This window comes from Blastocystis hominis (assembly GCF_000151665.1).
Source record: "Blastocystis hominis, Singapore isolate B (sub-type 7) whole genome shotgun sequence assembly, scaffold_3".
NCBI lineage: Eukaryota > Bigyra > Opalinata > Blastocystidae > Blastocystis > Blastocystis hominis.
In genome coordinates this window covers 1226199-1251136 of record NW_013171838.1, presented here as the reverse complement: position 1 = coordinate 1251136, position 24938 = coordinate 1226199, and the positions used below count along the sequence as shown (strand labels likewise).

The 24938-nt window shown below is 40.8% G+C and overlaps 5 protein-coding genes; 1 reads left to right on the top strand and 4 right to left on the bottom strand.

Moving 5' to 3' along the window:
* Positions 1-2460: 2460 nt before the first annotated feature.
* GSBLH_T00007139001 (uncharacterized protein) lies at positions 2461-3781 on the top strand (the record flags this gene model as incomplete). The annotated part of the gene is given in 8 exon segments (XM_013042348.1): positions 2461-2503; positions 2534-2601; positions 2634-2933; positions 2964-3047; positions 3094-3359; positions 3364-3479; positions 3509-3692; positions 3721-3781. Coding segments are annotated over 8 exon segments (1122 nt in total).
* Positions 3782-3814: 33 nt separating this feature from the next.
* Positions 3815-4490, bottom strand: GSBLH_T00003581001 (uncharacterized protein; the record flags this gene model as incomplete). XM_013042347.1 has 6 exons in its annotated part: positions 3815-3880; positions 3911-3976; positions 4007-4095; positions 4127-4191; positions 4224-4267; positions 4311-4490. 6 exons carry the CDS (start codon positions 4488-4490, stop codon positions 3821-3823), a joined length of 504 nt encoding a protein of 167 aa, XP_012897801.1. The 3' UTR covers positions 3815-3820.
* A 1074-nt stretch (positions 4491-5564) lies between these two features.
* Positions 5565-7095, bottom strand: GSBLH_T00003580001 (uncharacterized protein; the record flags this gene model as incomplete). The annotated part of the gene is made up of 2 exons (XM_013042346.1): positions 5565-6701; positions 6730-7095. 2 exons carry the CDS (start codon positions 7093-7095, stop codon positions 5565-5567), a joined length of 1503 nt encoding a protein of 500 aa, XP_012897800.1.
* Positions 7096-8574: 1479 nt separating this feature from the next.
* On the bottom strand, positions 8575-9717 carry GSBLH_T00003579001 (uncharacterized protein; the record flags this gene model as incomplete). Its single annotated transcript, XM_013042345.1, has 8 exons — positions 8575-8931; positions 8964-9119; positions 9153-9204; positions 9238-9302; positions 9333-9424; positions 9454-9511; positions 9542-9607; positions 9643-9717. The coding sequence occupies 8 exons, from the start codon at positions 9715-9717 to the stop codon at positions 8575-8577; spliced, it is 921 nt and encodes a 306-aa protein (XP_012897799.1).
* Positions 9718-22181: 12464 nt separating this feature from the next.
* Positions 22182-23951, bottom strand: GSBLH_T00003577001 (uncharacterized protein; the record flags this gene model as incomplete). The annotated part of the gene is made up of 1 exon (XM_013042344.1): positions 22182-23951. The coding sequence occupies one exon, from the start codon at positions 23949-23951 to the stop codon at positions 22182-22184; it is 1770 nt and encodes a 589-aa protein (XP_012897798.1).
* Positions 23952-24938: the final 987 nt, after the last annotated feature.

Below are 24938 nucleotides of genomic sequence, written 5' to 3'. Positions count from 1 at the left end.
TCCAACAAACAAGGTTATCTTTCATTATCTAAGGCAAAGGAACAAACGGTCATCACGAGTTTGGGACAATCTTTCGTAACAAGGGCACATCTATCATTCACATCCTTTCGTTATCGATGCTACTGCTGATTTGCTCGAGTTGGACATTCTCAAAAGCATCTGGTAGTTGGACGGTTTTCAATCGGGGGATATCTGAATGGATATAGACCCCAGCAAACGATTACTCTCTGCAATCACACACTCTTGATAGCGGAAACTGCATCCCTGCGAAGTAATCGACTTGAGATTTGGAAGATCTGCGGGTTGAAATCGTATATATACAGAATTCACTCTGCAATGTTAATGAGCACAAATCATCATCATATATCCCTTGAAGCGCGAATTTACCCAAAGAGATCGAAGATAGACTTGGTAGATCTTGCCATCAATCACATAACAAAACTTTGTACTTTCCAACAAAACAACCTGCGATTCACAAAAGGCGTAATTCCCCAAAGCGATCGATTGCAGGGCAGCTAAATCTATCTTATCATCATTTCATTCGACTTGTTACTTTGCAGGACAAACGAACACGAATAGAAGTTATGCGATTTCTTCCCAACAACACCGATTTGAATTGATTTCAATGATGGAAGCGACTCCAACTTGAAGTCCCCAGCGAACGTCGAAAAACTATTCTCTCCGATAATGAGTTGACTCAACGCTTTGCAATTTGTGATCGAAAAGGATTGCGATGTGTCATTACAACTTTCGGCGTTGAAACTATTTCGGATGATGGATTGGGTGAACGAGTTTTTTCCGATTTTTATTCGATTAAGTTTGTGCAATCCGTCGATCCGAAACACATTCACCTTCGTAAAACACTCATCCCCAATTTCGAGCGATTCGAGTTGATTCATTTCATTCAAATAGAGCTTATTCATATAGGAATAGGAGCCATCTGGAATCACGAGATTCGATTCCATCACCTTCAGTTCTTTCATTTTTGTTGATGTGTGCATATCAACGAATGTGGATTTCAACTCGCTCGTATTTTGACCTGGATTCTCATTCATTATCACTTCTCGAATGCTTTCCTTCAGTCCCTTCAAATACCAACCTTCATGCAAATCGGCTCCCCTCAGTTCCTTTCCATGATCCCATTCGCTTTCGCGAGTAGCCGTTCCGCTATTCTCATCAATCAAATAGCCGAGTCCATGACGTTTGTAGGACCCATTATCTACACAATACCCTCCAATATACACAGGAACTCGCTTGTAGATTTCCTTATTCTCGCTTCCTGTAAACTCAATCATTGTATTATCTGCTACAAACTCACGAACGATTCGAATCAGTTGGTCGCTTTCCCAGTATCCTTCAATCTTTACTTTCCCACTTTCTCTATCATACTCCATTCCATATCCATTTCGATTCATATCCTCATCAAACTCCCCTCGATAGATTAAACAGCCATTGCTTTCATTTTCTTCTCTTCTTCTTCGAATTACCATTACCAATCCATCTTTTGTGTTTTCTATTACTCTTCGATCCGCTTTCCCACATATCGAATTCCAATTCTCTCTCTCCAATACCTTTCCATGGTCGTATTTGGTAGTATCTACCACTTCTTTCCCATCTCTTATGGTCCATGCTCGTGAGAGGATTCCACGATTGAATAGTTGACAGCTACCCTCAATCGTATCACCTTTCATTTCACTTACCAAATACTCACTCGCATGATCTCCTTTGTACAATCGGATTTCATATTTCACGCCGTTAATAGCTTTTATCCTCTTTTCATCGATTTCGTAGCCCTTCGGATTGAAATAACCAGTATCTGTATTATCGTTCAAATCTATACATAATCGATATGTTTCAAGGTACAACTATTAACTGAACCAATATTACGTTTTCTTTTGTTTGCTATTTTTTATATTCTATATTATTTGGTACATGGCATATTCTATTATACAAAGATAACCGTAACTGGATAATAATGAATGCAATGTTATGATTCGACTTATTCAATATTATGCATCCTCATATACAGTAGTTTGTTCATTATGTTCTACTCCTTCTATGACTATGGGAGGTAATCTCCCCAAAGCAATTCGTGTATAATGCTTTTTTCCTGTCCCTGCAAGCTTTATGAGTGACATGTTAAACATTTCCATACCAAGCAATATTTCCTTTCCAGTTCTTTTTTTTTTCGCAATACAATAAAACCCCGATCACACCAACTATGGACAAAAATATAGTGATTTCGTATGTTGGCATTTAAATCTGCTTTCCGATCAGTCAACAGTCATTTTAGCCTGCGTTGTGCACGATATTTCGGAGAATCGACCAGTAGTAGGAAGTTTTCATTATTCGATGACTTCAGAATATGCCCTATATCATTGGGGATCCAAATCGACTCTTCCATCGAGTAATTCTCTGTCTGTCGTGCCAACTCCAATTCCTGGCTTTGATAAACCTATTATGTCCCTTTCTGTTCGAGGCGACCACTGTGCCGCCGTTACCAGTAGTTATGTGTGCGCCTCGTAAGGAATAGCGGATGGGTATTTGTACACCTGGGGCCAGAACAATCTCTACCAATGCGGACTCGGGCACTGCGAGACCGTTTCTCTCCCCTCCTCCCTCTATCCCTCTAGGTAGAATCTCCGGAGCTCGTCACGACGCTCCAAGACTTCCAGATCGTCCAAGCGGTCTGCGGCGACAGCCACACCGCCGCGCTCAGCCAGGAAGGCTACGTCTTCGTCTGCGGCTACGGCGGGTCTTTCTTGAACTGCGGAGCGCTCGGCACGGGCGACCGCGCCTCGCAAGCGACCCCCGTAGTGATCGACTACTTCTACAACAACGGGATCCGCATCCAAAAGCTCGCCTCGGGGTCGAACTTCATGCTGGCGCTGGACGACGCGGGCGAGCTCTACTCCTGGGGCAACGGGAGGTTCGTAGGCGCACGGCGGGGACGTGAACCGCAGGGCTCGCTGGGTAACGAAGACCAAACCGACCGACTGGAGCCGATCAAATCGAGCTTCAAGTCCCAGTTCGGCAAGATCATCGATGTACGTTTCTTTTTTTATTTTGAATCCTCGTGAGCTCATCCAATAGATCAGCTGCGGCCTCGACGCCTCGATGATCATCACCGAGGATCGCAAACTCTACACTTGGGGACGCAATCAGAGCGCCCAGCTCGGACTTTCCGCCTCTTCCTACGTCGGCCTGCCGCGGAAACTCCTCATCCCCACGCTCGTCGAGCTCCCCGCGGGGGAACTCCCCGTCCGAGGGTCCATGGGAATGGGGTGTGCCGCGGTTATTTGCGAATCGGGGAATGTGTTTTGGTGGGGCATGAAGTGGGTTTTCCCGCGGGATTCGATGTAGTATCCACGAAGAACCGTACCAGGAAGTCCTGTTCACCGCGGGGAACGACAAGAAGCGGCATCTAGAGAAGGCGTGTGATGTGGATTGCGGTCGTGGGATGATCGACCTGATTACGGGTGAGTGCTTGGAATTAGGCTCATTTCAGAGTCTGGACGTCTGCTCACGTGGGGTGACCGCGGGAATCACCCGTTCGGCGTGAAACGGTCGCTGTTCCCGTTCTCGCGGACGCAGGACGCGGAGAGCGTGGAGGAAACGGAGGGACTGAGCTCGACGGACCTGCTGCAGGCGACGGAGGTGGAGACGACGAACCAGGCGGGCCGCGTGTACAAGTAGGAGCGAGGGAGCGATGGCATGTAGGATGAGTGTGGGAACGACGATGGCGGTGGCGGCTGTGGAGATTGCGGAGGAAGGGAAGTGAGAGAGTGAATGCGTGGATGATGGAACAAACATGTTTGTTTTAAAAGTCTTCTTCGAGATCGAGATCGGAGTCGTCATCAAATCCTTTCGTGCGACGGATCTAGGGCTTATCAGGGATGCGGAAACGAACCGTCACCGTGGTGTGCGTTGAGGTATCCATTCCTTCCAGAATCTGCTTGATTTGCTCATCAGTGACCTGGCATTTAGCCCTCCAACAAACTTTTACTGTTGCCACTTGACCTTGTTGGGCCAATATGATAATACGATCTTCAATATTGCGAGCTTTTGCAGGATCGACAAGAGCAATTCTTCCTACTATCTCTGAGTTCATTGCACTGAAGATTACATCGTGCTCGTGCCTCATTATCGATAAGAGAGTGAAGCATGTTCTTTCTAGCCTCTTCTTGGGCTCTACATCTCATTCTCTACCCTGCGCGCCGTACTGTTTCTGTTCCTGTGCACTCTGCTGGTTTTGAGAGTTTGGTACCTATTTCAGGATAACAACGAACGAAGCTACTTGCGCGCTCTACTCCATTACTTTTCCAGCCCACACTCCTACCATAATTCAAACAGCCACAACAACAACAACAAAAATGCCAGAATCGATTCAAGCAGCGTTTCCAACAAACAACTCCACACCAAATTGCAAAACTAGCAACACTAAGAACTCCCAGTTTAACACAGAGCCCATTTCTCCATGACCTTGACATGTTCCGGATAGAGTCTGTAATAGTCATCCCAGAGCATTTCCTCCACAGAGAACACCAAATCCATCGGATTCATGAGCTTCGAATACTCTCCATCCCACACCCATCTACCCATCATGCCTCGCCCGCGAGCCGACTCGATATGAAGCAAACGGCAAGCAGCAGAAAAGCAGACGTCTGCTTGCAGCGACGGGGAAAATTGTCTATACTTGTAAAGACTGGACAAAAGATCCAGAAAGAACGAGCAGTAAGCGACCAGAGAATGGGGAACTGCTCTTCTTGAAGAGAAAGCGAATGCAAGAAGAGGAGAAGTGTAGAGAGATAAAAAATGAGAGGCAGTGATGGAGTGAAGATTCCACTGCAAACTACGCATCATGAGAGCATGCGACAAAATGGCGTACACAGAGAGCACCTCCATTTCCATTTGACTGTATTCACTCAGCGATTCACAAAAGCGATTAGGAAACGAGATGATGTCAGCGACCGACATCACTCTTTCACAGTTTTCTTCATACTTGTAGGCAATCATTACACAGGTAAATGCATACGGACAGTAAAGAGACACAGGAAAAGACACAGAATCGAGTAAACGGCAAAAGTAACTGGATTTGAGTGCTATATATGCAGCATACCTTAAGGCAACTAGCTTTGTTTGCTGTGAAAAGTGCAGATCATTTTCGAGCATTGTCAATATGCTAAATAACTCACTGTAGACACGAGAAAAAATTGAGCCAGGTTCATAGAATGTGTAATCGCTCTCTTTTCGCTTCATTAGTCGAAGAGTGAGCAACTGTTCGTAGGCATCATATACACTCAGAGAACTCTGATTATCAGCGAGACAAACATATACGTACATCCTGATTTAGTCTGGAACAACTTACTACTTTAATGACCTTTTGAAGCTTGGGCCTTCCATAATGTACCGAACTCATATTATAATCTCGTACGTTCTCAGCGCGATCCCAGAATCCAAGAAACAAACTTTTCTATATCACTTGAGGTATAAATTCCCAACCCGCGGGGATCTTATTTCAATTCGTCTTCAAATCCAACAAACATGAATCTTTCCTTTCCTCTCTACATATGCTTTCTCCGAATAAACTCTTTCCCAAATGCAGTGACTCGCTTCGAAGTTCCCAGCAGATCCTGCAAATAGAGCAAGATCTGGCTGTCGTCCAAATCTCTGCAAAATTCGAGCAGGGAAATATCGTCGCTTCCATACAGCTCCATCATTTGGTCTCTACACCACTCTTCGAACGCATCGGAATTCTCCGTTCCCTCCATTCTTCGCGTCTCCACTTTTCCCGCCTTTTGCTTCGCTCCATCCAAAAAACTTGAGCTTCTCACTGGTTCTTTCATTTCGCTCGTTTGCTTCGTCTGCGTTGTCTGCTTCGCCTCCTCCTCCTTCTTTTCTCTCGCAATCAGCGACGTGGGGACCACATTCTGCCGAAGCACCGATCCCCAGCCTTTCTGCGTTTCCGCCTTCTGCTTCTGCTTCTGCCTCTCCTTTTCTTCCTGCTGCTGTCTCTGGATTTCCTTGAACGAGATCACGTGACTTCCTCCGGCATTTCCTCCCAGTCCTTTCTTCCCGCTTCCACCGAGTCCGTTTTCTCCACTGCCCGCACCGATCCTCAAGGACGACCCATCTCCCCTGGTACCATTGGATCCATTGGTTGCATCAGTAGCTGCATTCGCTGCATTAGCTTGCGCGAATCGCGCGGGCTGCGCGGGCTGCGCGAGAGCGGCAAGGTCCACCGTCTTCCACTGCACGTTCTTCCCCTTCTTCGCCGCGGGCCTCGCCTTCTCCTCCTCCCTCCGCTCGCTCTCCAGCAGGCTCGCCAGCGACACCGCGTTCTGCGGCGCCCGCACGCCCCACACGCTCTCCCGCGCGCTCTCCTCCTCGCTCCGCTCCACCGCACACCCGATCCGACTGCTGTACCCCGCGCTCCCCGCGGGAGCCGCCCCGCCGCCCAGCGGCTGCTTCGTCCACGGCGAGATCGTCGGCCGCGGCGCCGGCTTCCGCGGGACTGGCTCCAATCCTGGGGGCGGCGCGAGGGGCACGGAGCGCGCGTCGCGCGCCAGGGAGAGCGCGGGGGCGTGGAGAAGGTCGATGGCGAGCGGCGCGGGCGGAGGGGGCGTGTCGTCGCGCTGGAGAGCGTCGGAGGTCTGCAGAGACAGCGCGGCTTGGAGGGAGATCGCGTTGGACGGAGCCGTCTAGAGAGAAGGGAGAAACCGGGGAAACCTCGATGGACTCGTGGATGTGGGTCGCGCGAGGACGCTCGGAGTGGCTGTAGTTCAGCTCCAAGGGCAGCACCACGCGACTCCCCTTCCGAGAACTCGTTGAAACCACCGGCGAGGATGAAACGCCCGATGGCGGGCAGCGGAGCGCGGCAGGCGAAGAAATGGAGGGCGTTTCATCGAAGGAGTGGGAGGGCGTTTCATTGAAAGAGTGGGAGGGCGTTTCATTGGGCGTTTCCTCGACTGCAGTGTGCATCAATTGGGATGGAGGGACTGGGTAGCTTCGTGGGGTTTCCCCGGTTTCCCCGGTTTCCTTGGCGGCTCGCTCGGACTCCTTCTTTCGGAGAATCTGCTTGACGGTCCTGGGCATTCTCCGCTCCTTCTCGCTCTCCGGCGCGTCCAAAAAGGCGTCCACGACATCGGCGAAATAGAAGCGCAGCGGCTTCCAGGGCCCGTTGCGATAGCGCAGCATCAGCGTGGGCGTCAGGAAGCCCTGCTCCATCCAGGCCCGCATCGTGCTGTTGGGATAGGGACCCTTCTCAAAGCCCTGCGCATCAATAAACGTCCACACCTTCTCCTCACCATTCTCATTCATTTCATTATTCATTTCATCATTCATTTCATTATTCATTTCATTATTCATTTCATTATTCATTTCATTATTCACTTCATTATTCACTTCATTATTCACTTCATTATTCACTCCATTATTCACTTCATTATTCATTTCCTCCTTCCACGAAGACACCAACGCATCCACTTCCTCTTCATTCAGGTCCACGCCGCGGGCTTCGCACGCCTGCTGCGCCACCATTCCCGGATCCAAACTCTGCGTTATGTGGAACATCGGACGGGAGAAACTACCGATCGCCTCCCCGCCATTCCGGCGAAACCCCCCGCGGCGACGCTCTCGAAGCTGCTCTCGCTCGGTTACCGCCTGCGAATGCAGCAACGCCGCCTCCAGAGCGGCCTCCGCGGCAGCGGTCGAGCCAGCGGCCGAACCGGCGGAATGGTCGCTGGGCGTTACGACGTTGGGAGCGATGTAACGCTGCGGACGACCCTCGAGGGCACGTTCCCAAGCGAGAGTGAGCTGAGAGGGAAAGAGAGAGAGGAAGGTACTTCTTCGTCGGTGAGAGGGGTTTGGAAGAAGGGAGTGAGCGGAGTGGGATTGATCTGGCGATGATGAAACGATGGAGAGAGAGTACGTTGGAAAGAGACGCGAGAGACTCGGCCATTGGAGGAGGCGAGTATAGATTTTCGAGATCCTGTACGGAAAGAGAAACCACTAACTAGGAGGCATCGAAGGAAAGGAACGTTTTCTTTGATCGAGTTGGTCGATTAGAACGCGACGCTCGGTGCGGACCTTGCGTTTGGGAACGTAGGGACGTGAAGTGCCACCGACGTTGCGAGAAGCTTTGTCTTTGCTCTGTTTGTTAGAGAAATCGATTGTGATCACATACATTCATGTATGGAAATAAGTTGGGATTGTTTTCTGATGGATGGGAGTCAACCCATTTGGCTGTTGAAGAGCCACAGATGAAAGAGCACGGAGTAATCAAGAATATTTCCAACAAACACTTCGTTTTCGAAAAGCATTTGACATTCATGTTATACCTCTCTTTCTTTTTCATTTTCTTGATTCTACACTTTATCTTCTATCTTGCTCTATCCATACATCGAAGCCACCATTCCATTTACTCCTCGGCCATACCTGAATCGCCTTCTTCTTCTTCTTCCTCCTCCTCCTCCTCCTCTTCTTCTACTTCCTCCTCCAGTGTTTCCTTCAACGGATCAACATACTGCATAACTTCTCTCCCCTACGCCTACGGTTCTCTCAACGACCTGCGTCTTAATCTCCTTTCCATCCAGTCGCAGCGTCAATTCTCCCTTCTCTATATCGATCACCGCTTTGTACTTCTTCAAAAAGTCCAATCCAAGCAGACACGCGCTTCGCTCCGTCTCTCCAGGCATCACTGCCCCTCATTCCTCTCTCTATTTTCCTACCCATCGCACTGGTCGCGAAGTACTCTCCCTCAATACACACATCAAACGCGTTCAATGCGCCGTCCGTAGTCGACACTCCCACTCCCAGCAGCATTGGCTGAATGGCCTCGTTGATCACACGACGCAGCGACGCGGCCTCTGCGACCTTGCTGGTGATAACGGTTGACTGAGCTCCGGTATCCACCACGAAATTCACACGCGTCTGAAGGCGTCAAAGAGCGAACGAAAAGCAACATTGTTGATGGTAACGGGGAGATACAGGTGGAGGCCTCGCTTACGAAGCGGAATTGCCTGGGTGAGAGCGAGGTTTCGGCGATGAATCATGTCCAATGCATGCTGCTGCGCCTCGGGAGCCATCTCGTCCATTTCGTCGAATTCCATTTCATAGTTCTGTTAGACATCAAAAAAGAGAGATAGAAATACATCGGCCTCAATTTGCTCGAAGTACAGATTGATAAACTGCAGTAGAAGATAGCTAGGCATCATGTACTCCCATTCACACAAATACCGGAGGACCTGCTTTGAATCGCCCGCTGTGATAACTCTAGAAAGATCGGGAAACATCGAACTCAGCTACAACTATACGAAAATATTCTTCTTCACCTCATCTCGGAAGGTACTGTTCTCACGATACAGCTTAATGATCTCATCAACCGGAGTAGAGAGTAGCATTGAAAATACATTCTCCAAGGAAGCTAGAAACAAATCAAGTGCTGAGATATACATTGCGATATGGATTCAAGCTGAATAATATCATCATTGCTAATTGAAAGATCCGAAATCTATGATTGGCGCGTAACAACAAAAATTACCAGACTCGCATCATCCAGCTCGTTATCTCTAAATACAAGTTGCTGATCAGAGACAGGAACCGAATACTAAAAGAATGAGAGCGAATGCTCTGACAAATTACTCTTCGTGAAATAAGGACCTTGATGTCCTTCACAGTGTTGCATCCGGTAATATCCAGAGGGTGCAAAGCCCCCATAACATAGAGCTGAACAATCATAATTAATATGAGTCACTTGGATCATATGTGATTAAGTGAAGCGTCAAGTTCGAAAATGAGTAAGTGAAGTATGGTGTCTATTTGGAGACACATGACTCCAACAATTCGTGGTAACCAGAATGGTATCAAGATGGTGACTGCATGTAGTATTGTTTAGGGAAGAAAAAGGATGAGGTTACGTTTAATGGATATCTAGAATGGTTGACAGATTCTCTTACTTATCATCAATAATCCGTTTATTCTACTCGTTTAAGAGCGTTGAGGTAAATCTTTAACCATTTCGTTGTTAGTCACTATTCATAGTGTACTAATTTACAAAAACAATTCCTTTTCTATGGTTCACTTTTATCTAAATATCAATGAAGTTACGTTTTTCTATAAATACACATCGTCAAAAAATAGCATCATCAATATTATTCACGTTTATTCTTGATATGATAGGATAATTAAAAGCATAAATGGAATTAGTATTTATAAAGGCATAGAGTGAAATATAGGCATTATTACAATAATCGAATTTAGTGGAGTGATGTTTCATATTACTTTCAGGGAAATCAATTTGTCCAAATGCTGGAAGGTTTCGTACAGGATTTGTTAAAAGTACCAAAAAATATACCCATCCTTTCTTTAAGAAAGCACATGCATTATACAGCAAGAATTTTGGGCTGATATGAGGTTTGTATTATTTAGTGAAAATGGGTGTTGGAAAAGCTGAAAGATGAAGAATCTGTGATTGCATGCGCAATCACTATTTATATTTGTTTAAGGAAAGCACCACAGCAACTATATCCTTTTTCATGTACAAATGTTGAGACAATATGATTTGGTGTTCCCTCTCATAAATGAATGAATGATACGATTAACATGTACATTCCAGATTTGTAAAATCGTATCACTAAATAGGATTTAGATAACTGTGAAAACACAGTATGTCTTATCACATTCAGATTCACTGAGTTTAGTAACGTCGCAATACTGTAGACTTTCGTGTATAGAAAATCGATAATGTTAAAAATAGGATTGATTACTGTAATACGAGTGTAACAATGGCTTATGATCATCTGCTTCTGGTTGAATTCGTTCTCTATTAGTAGAGTTAAGACAGCATTCTTTCAATTCAACATGTTTTTTATAACTACAATGAGTTTTCAAAATTATTTAATGGAAAGTTTAAATGTGGCTGTTGCATAAGAAAAAGCATGAGAGAAATCAGTTTCTACTGTTTACGAGAGTTAACAATACGATTACATCAAATTCCAGATTGCTGATCTTATTTAGAATTTCTTGTTGGGTTTCTGTGTGTCAGCGAATGATGATGATATAGGTGTTATTCTGAATGGAATTGGGTTCTTTCAATCTGATTGCTTGAGAGAAAGAGTCTAGGAACAGATAACATGCATATGACTAAATCGATAGGGCTTTCAATTGCATCAGCGGTAAACATCTCAAAGTGGCCGCGTCATAGTGGATACTAATAATCTGGTTAGTTATTGATATAGTTCAGAAATAACACCATAATGTTGGCAACTTTGATGTTTCTTCGATTCTACTCATGTATAAATACATACTGGCTAGAGTGTAAAGTGAATCAAATAAAGGTAATTCAGAGAAAAATCACATCACCTACTTGTATGACATTCACAAACAGGCTGTTCGATTTCTAAAGAGAATATGCTTGAGAACGAAACAAAAAAAAGACTTGCGACAACATATTCATAAACTTTTACAATAAATAATATTGATGTTGTGCAAACAAAAGATAATCCTATTATGCAACGTACCTATGCTTTAAGTCGTTTGTAGCATGACCTACAGTCTATAAAATCATGCCATTCCCCATTAATTCAATCAGTTTAGTACTCATTTCGATACTTGCTATTTTTATCGACCGTTCTATGTTGAACATTAGCTGAATAGCTATTTGCGATCATTACACTTAATTCTATTCGAAAAGTATATTTTTCATTTGTACATAATACAGTACGTAGTTTTGAATACATGCCGGGCATAGCATTTTCTACAGAACCGGAAATAATTATCAATTTGATATTCGTCATTTATATTTGATACCAAAGCAACAAACAAACCAGAAAGTGCTACATTGAATTGAAATGGCGTTTTCTTGTCACCTCGTTAGGCAGATTTACAGTACACATCAAGAAATAGTATAGCAAGTAAGAGAGTTTGTAAATTGTCGTACGTCAATAGAAGATCAAAGAATCCTGTCTATAGTTAGAGTATCATCAACAATATGATAGAAGCACAAATTATCCTAGGATTTTCCTTCAAAGATGAACAATTTGGATGTTGTGGGGAAACACCGAAATAGTCCTTAAAATGGAAATAAATGAGCGGAGTTATATTTCCGTATCATGTTACTTTTAAATGCAAACTTTTGATTGTTATACATGATAAGGCAAATATGAATGGATATAAATGAAACGCACAAAACGGACAGTCATCATTTGATTATCAAGGATCTAGTAGATTCGGTTTTACCTTGGCTTTTACACACTATTATCTATTGATTGTAAATGAGTAATCTGCCAAAGGGTGCTATTCACGTTACTAACATCGAATTACCAACAATAAACAATGCTAGTGATAACACTGACGAAAAAGACAAGTGGTGGGAATACAACGTTTCTGAGCAGTTCCCTATAAAGTCAAGAAGAGAAACAAATGGTCCCACTCATATTGAAGTTGGCAAACCTCATGAAGGTTGTCTTATCAAAACAACAATGAAAAACGGGAAAATGAACGGAGAATCGAGTATTTATTCTCAGGATAATACTCTAATGGCAACTCTGACATTTGTGAATGGAATCGCTTCAGGACCTTGCACACTCTGTAAAAATGGTATTTTGTTCTATAAGGGTTTCTTTGTAAACGGATATCGAGAGGGAAGAGGACAAGAATATGATGAAAATGGCAACGTGGTATTTGATGGATATTATAAGAAAGGTAAGAAACTGAATATAGTACCATCGAGTGAAATGGGAAAGGGATATTGGAAAGAGTTGGATGAAAAAGGAAGAATCATTCGAATTAGTCAGAAAGATGAGTTGGGAAATAGTGAAGGGTTTTGTTATTCTTATGAGGATGGAAAGATTAGTCGTGTGAGTGTATGGAAAGAAGGTAAAGAAGTGAAATTATTGAAACAATTTCGTGATGATAGAATGATAGAATATAGGAATGGTGAGAAAGTGTATGAAGGAGGATTTGTTGATAGTTTGGAAATGGGTTATCCACGAAAAGAAGAAAACGAAGAATTTGGAAAGGATGAAAATACGAAGGTAAAGAAAGGCGATCCTTCTAAATTGAATACAGCAAGATTGTATGGAACACTACTGGAGAATAGATATATATCAATGATTGTAGCTGTAATTTCTATCATACTTTTCTTTATCTATTTCACAGCAATCTATCCGAACAATGGACCACATGGAATCAGATATAGGCAAGAATCATACATAGTAGAATCAGGATATGGAAAATATGTAACTATATTTGAATTGTCTAATTATCCTTATCTAAAGAGAATTGAAATTGGCCATGATTGCTTTGTAAACGTGCACACATTTAGGATTGATGGATTGAATCGATTGAAAACTATCAAAATCGGAAGTGATTCATTTACTCAGGAAAAGAAATATTATGGAGATAAATATGATGAATGGAAATCATTCCACATATTGAATTGTGAATCATTGGAATCCATTCAAATTGGTGAATATAGTTTCAGTGATTATGCTGGAGATTTTGAATTGAAGAATTGTCCACAATTACAATCCATTCAAATTGGTGAAATTGGAAGTAACATCATACAATTTCTATGGTAGTTCATTTGTGATTCGAGGTATTGATATGATATTGAATATTTGGATAATGCATAGATCTTCCAAATCTACGATCCATTACATTAGGTGATCGTGCATTCGATGATTCCTTATCGACAATAATTGAAAGTATTGAATGAATTCGAATGAAATGATTGATGTAGATCTTCCATCATTACAATCCATTCAACTCGGTGAATGGGCACTTCAAGGAAGAAATAATGATTTTTGTTCATTGACACTTCGAAGTAATAATGAATTGATTGGTTATGATTTGATTTGTAGATCTTCCAAATCTAACATCAATAACTTCTGTTTATCGTAGTTTCTATAATCCTCGTGTAGTGACATTGGAAAGTATTTCTGAATATTGAATATTGATATTATTTAGATATTCCAAATCTTCAAAATGTCGAGCTACCTGATTCATTTGTTTATGTAGAGAATAGTGATTGTAAAAGTATCTTTCATGTTTCTTATTGACATTAGATTGCGGTGCACTAACTGCGTTTGTCGATTGTCAACTCTATATTCAATCGTTAAATTCATCTATCAATTCTATAATCATTCCAAGTTGGGCTTGTAGGGATAAAGAATACACAATATTTGATTTCTCGCGATTTACTCTAGTTGAATCAATTGAAATTGGCGATGGTAGTTTTGAATCAGTGAAAACATTCAAAATCGATGGATTGAATCGATTGAAAACTATCAAAATCGGAAGCAATTCATTTACTCAAGAGAAGAATTATGATGGAAATGATGAATCGAAATCATTCCACATATTGAATTGTGAGTCATTGGAATCCATTCAAATTGATAAATACAGTTTCAGTGATTTTGGAGGCGAATTTGAATTGAAGAATCTACCACAATTACAATCCATTCAAATTGGTACAATTGGACGTGATTCAAGCAATTTCTGGGGTAGTTCATTTGTGATTCGAGGTATTGATATGATATTGAATATTTGAATGATGCATAGATCTTCCAAATCTACAATCCATTACATTAGGTAATTATGCATTCTCTGATTCCTTCTCAACAATAATTGAAAGTATTGAATGAATTCGAATGAAATGATTGATGTAGATCTTCCATCATTACAATCCATTCAACTCGGTTATTATGCACTTCAAGGAAGAAATGATGTTTCAAGTTCATTGATAATGCGAAGTATGAATGAATTGATTGGTTATGATTTGTTTTGTAGATCTTCCAAATCTAACATCAATAACTTCTGTAGATCGTAGTTTCCATTATCCTCGTGTAGTGACATTGGCAAGTATTTCTGAATATGGAATATTGATAGTATTTAGATATTCCAAATCTTCGAAATGTCAAACTACCTGATTCATTCAAGTGGGTTCGATCGAAATCAATTTCGAGTATAGTTTGATTGATTTGATTTGATTCATAGATGTTTCTTCCATTCTCGCTAATCTTGTCCAAATCAAGCATTAAATCTATAATATTGATTTGATTTGATTTGTTCAGTGATTCGTCATTGTTTAGGAACATTTCCATTGATTGTTTGATTGATTGTTTGTTTGTTTGTTTGAAACCGATTCTTGATCACAATTCATGATTCTATAATTATCAAAATATCAATCCTGCCTGATTATTATGATGTTCTTCTTTACCATTTAAACAATGATACTGAATTATGATTGTTGTTTCAATCAATCAATCAATCAATCATTGTTTTCGATTATCATCATCATTATTATTATTACCAATGACCCAATGATCACATATTGAACATTCACAAATGATGAATCCAATCTACCAATAATAATAATAATAATATACAAATGATGGTTTGAATAGGTTCGAACTAGGATTTGTTCAATATTGATAGGAAACTGCTTGCTTCGAATAATCATAATCATCATCAAAATCATGAATAATAAGATTGGATTTGATAGTGACACAATGGAATGGTTGGAATCGATTGATATTGGATGATTATTCACATTTGTGAATCCATTGTTAAATCGGTAGATAATACAATACAATACAATACAATACAATGATTGATATTGAATTAGGATATTGATTTTGACTTATTGAATAAGAATCGATCACTGTATACATAGAATAGAATAGAATAGAATAGAATCAAATAGAGGTGAAATGGATAAAACAAGCCAATGAAACTAGAATAGAATAGAATAGAATAGAATAGAATAGAATAGAATCCGATTGAATAGCATTGGAAATCATATTGGATTCACCATTCAATCAATCCAACTATCATTTGTTTGTTTGTTTGTTTGTTTATCAATGAGTCACAAAACATGGATTTATCAATTTGATAATAATGGAGTCAAATCGGATGTGTTTGATACTTGATAGTTGTAGTTCGTAGTAATATCAATCGTGGTTTCACAATTCGATATTTGGATGGAATGTCGTATTCTTCAATATCACACAAACCACTCATTCACTCACTCATTCACTCAATCAATGGATGAAAGATGGCTGATTCAAAAGGCAAATGAATGTTGAATATCGTAAAGAATCAATTCATCATTCACACTCAATAACACTGATAAGAATAGAAAGGCTGTTCAATCCATCGATCCATTGATCGATTGATTGATTGAATGAATGGTGTGTATTTGGTTAGTTTTCGATCTCCATTTATCATTATTATTATGATTGTATCATCATCCACATTATTCATCGGTCTATTTCATCATATTGAATACCATTAGATCACTTTGGTATTGTTGATCATGAATAGAATGATTGGATAGGATCGATCAATCAGAATCAGAATCAGATTAATTATGAGTATTCAACCATCAATCCTAGTGATTATTATTATTATTAGTAGTAGTAGTATTTGTATTTGTTCGATTATCAATGATATAGAATCGATCGAATGATTCATTGATAGCGATCCAATCGACTGATAGAATTATACAATTGATTCGATCGAATCCAAATGGAACAATCACCCAAACACATTGTAGTCTCAATGGTTGTTTTGCAATTGAATCAATCGAGATTCATGAAATCGTTATGTTCGATCATTGTATTAGCTGGAATCTATCATTGTGCTGTATTGCATAACAATACTCTTCTTTCTTTCATTCTTTCTTTCTTTCTGATCATTATCATTATTATTATCATTATTATTGATATCATTCAAATCATTAGATCACATTCGAACAAGTCAATATGGAATCAGTATTTGATAATCACAATACAATAATGAGGCATATTGTGAGAACCATTTGTGTTGTGGTTTGAATATGAGTATTTCGATAATGGCCTTTCTTGGAATCCATTGTTTGATTGTATATTCAATATGCTGTTTGTGATTGTACACTGATGAATCCACAAATCATGTATTTCGAATGAATCTTGATCAAACGACTTCAATCGAATCGTTTTGACAAGATTCATTGCACTTAATCCAATTGAATCAATAGGAATCGACACAATCCATATTTGTTTGTTGAGATAGTATTCATTTGGATAATACTCAATGATTCATTATTCTTTTGTTTTTGTTTTTGTTTTTGTTTTGATGTTGCTTATCTATTTTTGATTATTCCATTTTCATTTGTTGTTGTTGTTGTTGTTGTTGTTGTTTTTCAACTTTTGGAATTGATTGTAGTTCATTTGATTATTTCATTTTCGATTTTGATTTTTAGTTTATTCTTGTTTGTTTTGCTATTCTTTAGTTTTCTTTGTTTCTTATTTTCTTATATTTGGGCATTTTCTTAATCTTCCTTTATTCTTTTTTTTGTATTATATGATTCTAATTTGTTTTTAGTTTTTCTTTTTTGTATTTTCTTTTTCTTTATTCCTTTTTCTATTCTAACATTCATCTTATTATTCACTATCCACCAGACAAATTGGATTGTGTCAATTCTTATTGATTCAATTCTCATAAGGAAATATGTGATTATTTGTTTGGATTGTTCCATGTTTTGTTTTGCTTATGTCTGTTTGTTTTCTGTTCATCATCATCATCATTATTATTATTATATATCCATTTTAACCAATCATCGAATCAATCGTGTGCCATCAGTTTGAAACAACAATACAAATTCCACAGATCATTGTAAAATGAACCAGATAGAATTGTTCCAATCATAATCAATCGAAATGTGTTCCTATTAAACGAATCAAATCAAATCAAATCAAATCAAATCAAATGATCAAACGGAATCGAATGAAACACAATGAATCAAATCAAATCAAATCAAATCACCTAACAAGATAAGATAAGTTTAAACTTACCAAATGGAATTGAAATCTATGAAAATCATATGAAATCAATTCCATTCTATTTATCAACAATACTCGAATCGATTTCGATTCAACATACTCCAATGATACAAGTAGATTGACATTTTGAAACAGATTCGGAATATCTATTTACCATCTCTATTCAATATTTAGATTCACTTTCCAATGTCACCAAAACGAGGACAACAGAAACTCCATTATACAGAAGTTAGTGATGTTAGATTTGGAAGATCCAAAGCAAATCATAACCAATCAATTCATTGTTACTTCGAAGTGTCAATGAAGTTGAATCATCATCATCCCATCTTTCTCCCCTACCTTCCAGTATCCGATATCATATGACACATATTGTTTTTCCTTTTCCTTATTATTCATTCATTCATTCATTCTGTTTTCCTTCATTACTCACTCACTCATTCATTCATAGATTAATGGATCATTGATTGTCATAAAGGAAACACTTGATTCTTTGCTTTCATTGATTCCATTTCTTCTTTTGTTGACAAGGAATATTGTTATCGATTTTGATGGTCTGGAATCAATGAATGAATGGTAGGGGAGAAAGAGAGAAGTGACAATAGCAGCAGCAGCAACATCCACAGCAACAACAACAACAATAGTAGTTGAAGTAAGCAATGGACCAAACTATCTATCAAATGATTTAATCAATAATCAGAACCTACAATACGAAATCATTTCAAATCAATCCGATTGATGTTTCGTGACAACAATCAATCTTTCCATGCAAACCGACAATCAAATGATCTTCTCTTCATTTATATTGAAATCTGAATCGATTCACATAGATTCATTCAATTATGTGGATTGTTTGAAATTGATATGCTTCTTGGTATTTGTTTGTTTTCACATATCGAGTTTGTTCTTCATTTCGATCATTCCACATAACAATCTAATTGATCTATTATCCAGAATCGATCAGTAAGTATTATTGATTGATTGATTGATTGATCCATGATAATAATACCCATATTACCAATAATATGACTATTATTATCATGGATTTGGTTCTTTTCTTCTTTCTTCATTAAACTACACATATGATTGTTTCAATATCTCTTTCTATGATGATTACTATTATTATTATGTATCATCAATAGCTATGGATTGTTCTCAGATATTCTTATTCTTCTCATTCCTTTTACTGTTATTATTCTCATTATTGCTTGTTATTCACATACACATTGTTTGTTCTACATCAATTTGGTATTGATTCGATATTGGACAGTGCATTGAGTTCACAATTCATCCATTTGGATTATTACTCATGTTATTGTTCGTTTCTATTATGTTGTTGCTGCTCATTACTTCATTTCATTTCATTTCATTTCATTTCATTTCTGTTCTAGACATTGCTTTTGAACACATAATCTTATTATTATTCTCATTGATTTCTATTACTGTTATTATTGTTGCTGTGTCATTTTAACGAATTCATTGTCGTTATTATTGTTATTTGCTTTGTTGTTAGATAGATTCATATTATGAAAGAGTATACAGAATAGGCATCGATTCAATCAATCAATCAATCAATCAATCATGCGTTAAACAGTTCTAAAAGCATGAACAAATGATTGATTGAATGAATGATTAATTGAATCGATGACATTATTGATGCAGAATTACAGTTCATTGGTTGTGATAAAGGTCTTTGTTGTTTTGTGAATCACTCCACATAGAAAGAATCTTTCGTTCATTCATTCATTCATTCAATGATTTGTTGGTTGATTCAATCATTCAATCAGCCATCCAAACCAAAGTGAATCAATTATGATTATATGAATGAATATAGAATAGAATAGAATAGAATAGAATAGATTGAATGAATGACATCCTTGTTACTGATTTACAGATCATTGGTTGTGAGTAGTATCTTGAGATTGTCAATCATTTCTTAGATTATATATCATTCATTCATTCATTCATTCATTCATTTGTTTGTTTGTTTTCTTTTCAGTGTTGAATTGCTGAAATCGTATCGAATCCAACTCCAATATCACAACCAATCACATTCCCATTCATTTCGATTCTCTTTCATTCACTCTTCATTATCATAATCACGTATTACATTCATAATAAATAACTAATACAAATCATTGAATGGATTAAGATCTTAAGCAATGAATACTATTTCTTCTTTTCTTTTCTTTTCTTCTTTCTTTCATTCATTCATAATACAAACCATCTCCATGCTATGCAATCTTTGTACATCCAACTCATATTCATTTAATAGATTGTGACCAATTACACAAATCATTCCAGTACTATTCTATTCACATATAGCATACAATCTGTCATAATATCTAGGAATCATTCAGTTCCAACCACTATATACCAATCATTGTGCATTCCAACTAACAATAACGGAATTTACTACAAACTCCAATCATTTATTCATCGATTGGTTATTCCAGTACTAAGTATCAACAGTATTGTTTCTGTTACTCAGAATTAGTTATTTTATGAAAATGGATTTAACAGAATCAAACATTGTGTTAAACCAATGAAATGACAGAATCGTGTTTGTTTGGATTTTGTTTGTTTTGAAGCAATACTATTCATGATCTATGTAATTCGTTTCAGGATGTACTAAAACAGATCCCTGTGAAATATCATCATTTCAGCTATTGTTCGTCATAATTTGTGAAAATGAATCCATTTCCATTGCTACTTCATACATATGTTATTTTCTACTATTCTATTACATTCTAGTATTGTTGTTGTTTTCATTCATATTGGCCATCTCTGATTATTCCACACATATCTATCTTATTTTCACAGTATTCTATTCCATGGAATATACTAATAAACCAAAATATACAATCAATCACAAATACACATTATTCTATCTTCCCATACAGAATAATGATGATGATGATGACAAAACATCAACTATTCACAATCAATACTATTGAGAATAACTATTGTGAAGACTCTTGTTTGTTAATACTGCTCATTCCTTCTCTCAACTTATAACACGAACTAGAAACAATATTAGTTGTCACATTTAGAATGTGAATTCATTATGGGCTTTGATACAATTCATATCACACAATATGCACCAAAATGAAACACCACTATGCATATCTGAATATGCTAGTATTGATCAATTGTATGTTCAAGATGACTAATGATTAACAGCAAATGATTATCGATATTTTAAGCAGAAATAAGTATCACTATTACAATGACTAGTGATGATGGTTATACTATATTAATTGTAACAACAATACATGATCCTGGTTATAGTATTGCAAGATTAGCCAACTTTGTGTTGAATAGATTGAATAGGCATTATGAAACTGTGAGGAATATTATCCATTCACATCAAAAATCAATTGTTTCGACTTATAGAGTTTTATCAAATGTTGATACTTGGATTGCCAATGATTATTCTCCAAATCAAGTGTTTCTTCTTACTATCTCTATAACTGAAGAAGACATTGTTTCTATGAATTCGGATAATCATAGAGTGTCATTTTGGAATACTTATTATCCTCATGAATCGATTGATTTTTGGTAACGAAATGTGTGCTATAATCAAGTGACTCTAACATTTCAAATTGAAAATGATACAGAAATAGAACAATATTGTTTATCATAAGGGAAATATATTGTAGAAAAGCTAGGTAGTGATACAAAAACAATGTAATCGGCATGATATACAATTATCAAGCCCCACAATACATGTTCAAGTCTTTCCGTATATCCGCCATTCATACTAATTCAAGATATCTTAATAGTGTATATCTAGTAGTGATTCTATTTGTGATAATCCATTATTTCCTTTTTAACAAGGATCAATTATTCGTAGTATTGATTTGATTTGGTATTTGATCGATATTTACACATCAAAATGATAACTTGAGCAACACCTATATGATTGTCAAATGATATTTCGAATGGATTTGGTATATCTGAATTCCTGAGTTCTGTAAAAAGTGTTGTCAGGATCATAACGGTTTATCAAGAATCGTTCAAGAAGTCTCAACTTGTGAATTCATAGAAAGAGGAAATACTATCATCATTTAATACCAACAATCCATTCATTAAACACACAGTTACAATCTAATAGTAATATGTGGAACTGGAGAAAAGGCAAGAAGTAAGTAGTCTTGGAAGCAGGCTTCTTAGGCAGGGTCTTTCTGCCTCTCTTGACCATGAAGAGAATGCCGAGAATCAGCAGAACCACACCGATGATGATCAGAACAATTCCGATCAAGAAGTACAGATCCAACTTATCCTCGATACAATACGAAGTCGGAATTGCCCACGAGGCCGAAGCCTTGTCCTCGTTCAACACGCACGTTCGCTCGCTCACTCTCTTGTAGCCAGAGATCTGCGTGCAATCGTACGAATAGCCTCGCTCGCGGCGGTTCGCGGGAAATCGGCCATCGCCGGGCAGTGAGGCACCTCCACAGTGAGGAAGATCGTCACGTTGGCGCTGCCAGCAGAGTTGCTCGCAGTCACCACGAACTCCGTGCGATTCAAAGCCGTCGCCGAGGTTCCATAGATAGCACCCGAATCCGAGGCAATGCCCATTCCCTCGGGCAGATCCGGCGAAATCGTGAACGACTCCACCGTTCCGTTGTACATAGCGCTCAATCCCTCGTAGTTCACGTTGGTGGTAACCACGATCTCCTTCTCCTTGTAATCCAGATTGGTCGGCAAGTCCAGCACGCACTCGTCCATCTTCAGAATCGACAGTTCGCCATTGCTGCAAGTACGATACGCCACACCGTGGTAGTTCTCGGGGCAGGGCTCTTCGTAGCGCTCTCCGTCAGCCAGCGAGATTCCCTCCACTCCCGAGCAGCCAATCGGCGTGACCGTGATGGTCACGGTCGCCTGGGCGGAGCCCGCGTCGTTGCTCGCAGTCACAGTGAAGATGTAGGTGTCCGCCTCCTTGATCGATCCGGCGATCACTCCGTTGTCCAGCAGCTGCAGACCACTGGGGAGCGAGGGGCACGAGAACACGTCCACCTTGTTCGACACAGAGGGCTCGATGCGGATCGCTTCCAGCGACTCGCGGCTCATCGAAACGGGCGAATAGGAGAAGCTGGAAGGAGCCAGCAGCGTGCATCCCTCATAGTTGATGGGTTGGAACACGCCATTGACACACTCACGCGTCGCCATGCCCGAATAACCTTCAGGACACACAGCAGCCTCCGAGGTCGCTCCGTTCATCGCAGCAGGGAACTCGTCCAGAGCCTCGCAGCCATTATCTTCCACCGTGATGCTGATCGTCACCGACTTGGATTCCGCGCTGTTGGTTCCGGTAATCTCGTACTCGGCAGCAGGCGAAGGCACAGTGGGCGTACCCGAGATGGTTCCGTCCTCACCCAGCACCAGACCCTCCGGCAGATCCTTGTTGCACGAGATCGAAGGGAACGCTCCGTCCGTCAGCAGAGAGATCGGGATCAGTTCCTGGTTCGTCTTCAGCACGATCGAGCTCACTCCGTAGGTGAAGAAACCGCTCAGACGCGGCGTACAGTGCTCCAGACTGGGCTCCTCGAACTCGCCTCCCATGCAGCGAGCCATCGCGTAACCCGTGTAGTACTCAGGACACACAGCCACCGAGTACTCTCCGTGGTTCGTGGCCAGATACTCAGCCGTGGCCTCGCAGTTCACAACGATCGAGGTGAGAGAAATCTCGGTCTGCAGCGATCCAGCCGAGTTGGTCGCCGTGATGGTGTACTTGTTTCCAGTCTGCGTGCTCTGCAAAGCTCCGGAAATCACTCCAGTGGTGGGATCGAGCGTCAGATCGGCAGGCAGCTCGGGAGCCACGCTGTAGGACTCGACCGATCCGCTGACCGTGGGCTCGAAGGACTGCTCCTTCTGGTAGATGATGGTCACTTGGTTGTTAATGCCGTAGACCACAGCAATGGGAGGCAGCAGCGTGCACTGGTTGTCCTCTTCCTCCTCCAGCTGGTTGCCCGTCGGCGTCGACACGCAGTTACGATAGATGAAGCCAGTGTATCCAGTGGGGCAGGAAATAAACGCCTTGCTGCCCACGTACGCGCTCGAATAGTTGTCCTGCGAGGCACACATCTCAGCAGCCTTGGTGTTTCCGAAGTAGACCTCGGCCATTTCGATACCCTCCAGATTGGACTTGTAGGCCTCCAGCTTGTACATGTTGTAAGCCACCGTGTTCGTGAACGTGTACTCTCGGTTGTAGCCGTAGCCATTACCATTCTCCCAGGTAGGCTGCTGCGCCATCAACAATTGCCAGGTCGCACCATTATCGTTCGATCCGTACAGATCCAAATTCTTGGGACGACGAGGAGCCTCACTTCCAGCATAGAAGCGAAGGTAGTTGATGATCACACGGCGGTTGTTGTTGTAGGTCCAGGCAGCCCACACGTGGTACGTTCCGATCATCGCATCCTCGTTCATGACGTTGAACTTGTTATTAATGTTCTTATCGAAAATGTTGGCATTGGTCTCATGCCACTGATCATCATCATAACCGAAATCCGAAGCGCTCATCGTTCCATCCACCACCAGATCGGTCGAAGTGTACACGAACTCCACTTCCACGTTGAACTCGTTCTCTTCAGGGATGCTGGTCGTGTGGGTTTCCACGCACAGCACGTTGTTCTGGTTGGAGATGTGGCTCATATCGATCGAGATGCGAATGCCCGAAGCGGCCTCCGCCTCGGTCACAGGCTGCGTCAGATGGTTCGTGGCTCCCTGAGGCAGGTTGTAGCGAGCGTTCTCCTCGTCATCGATGTACAGAATGAAACCTCCACGCGTGTGCACAGTCACATCCATGGTGGCATAGGGCAGAGCCGAGTACAGATTGAACGTGGTGCAGTAGTAGGCAGCAGTGTACTGAGGAGCAGGCATATCGGCGAGCTTGCTGGTCTGCCACTCGCCATCGAACGAACTCGTGTACCAGTTGGAAACAGGATCGGTGTTGTCCATCAGATAGCGCCAATCCAAATCATCGCTGTAGCCCTCTCGAGGGAAGAACGATTCCGTCTTGGGAGTCACGCTTCCACCCACAGTGAACGAGGTCAAAACCTTCTTAGAGGCCGTCAGAATCTCAAGGCTACCCGGCCAAGCCACACGCGA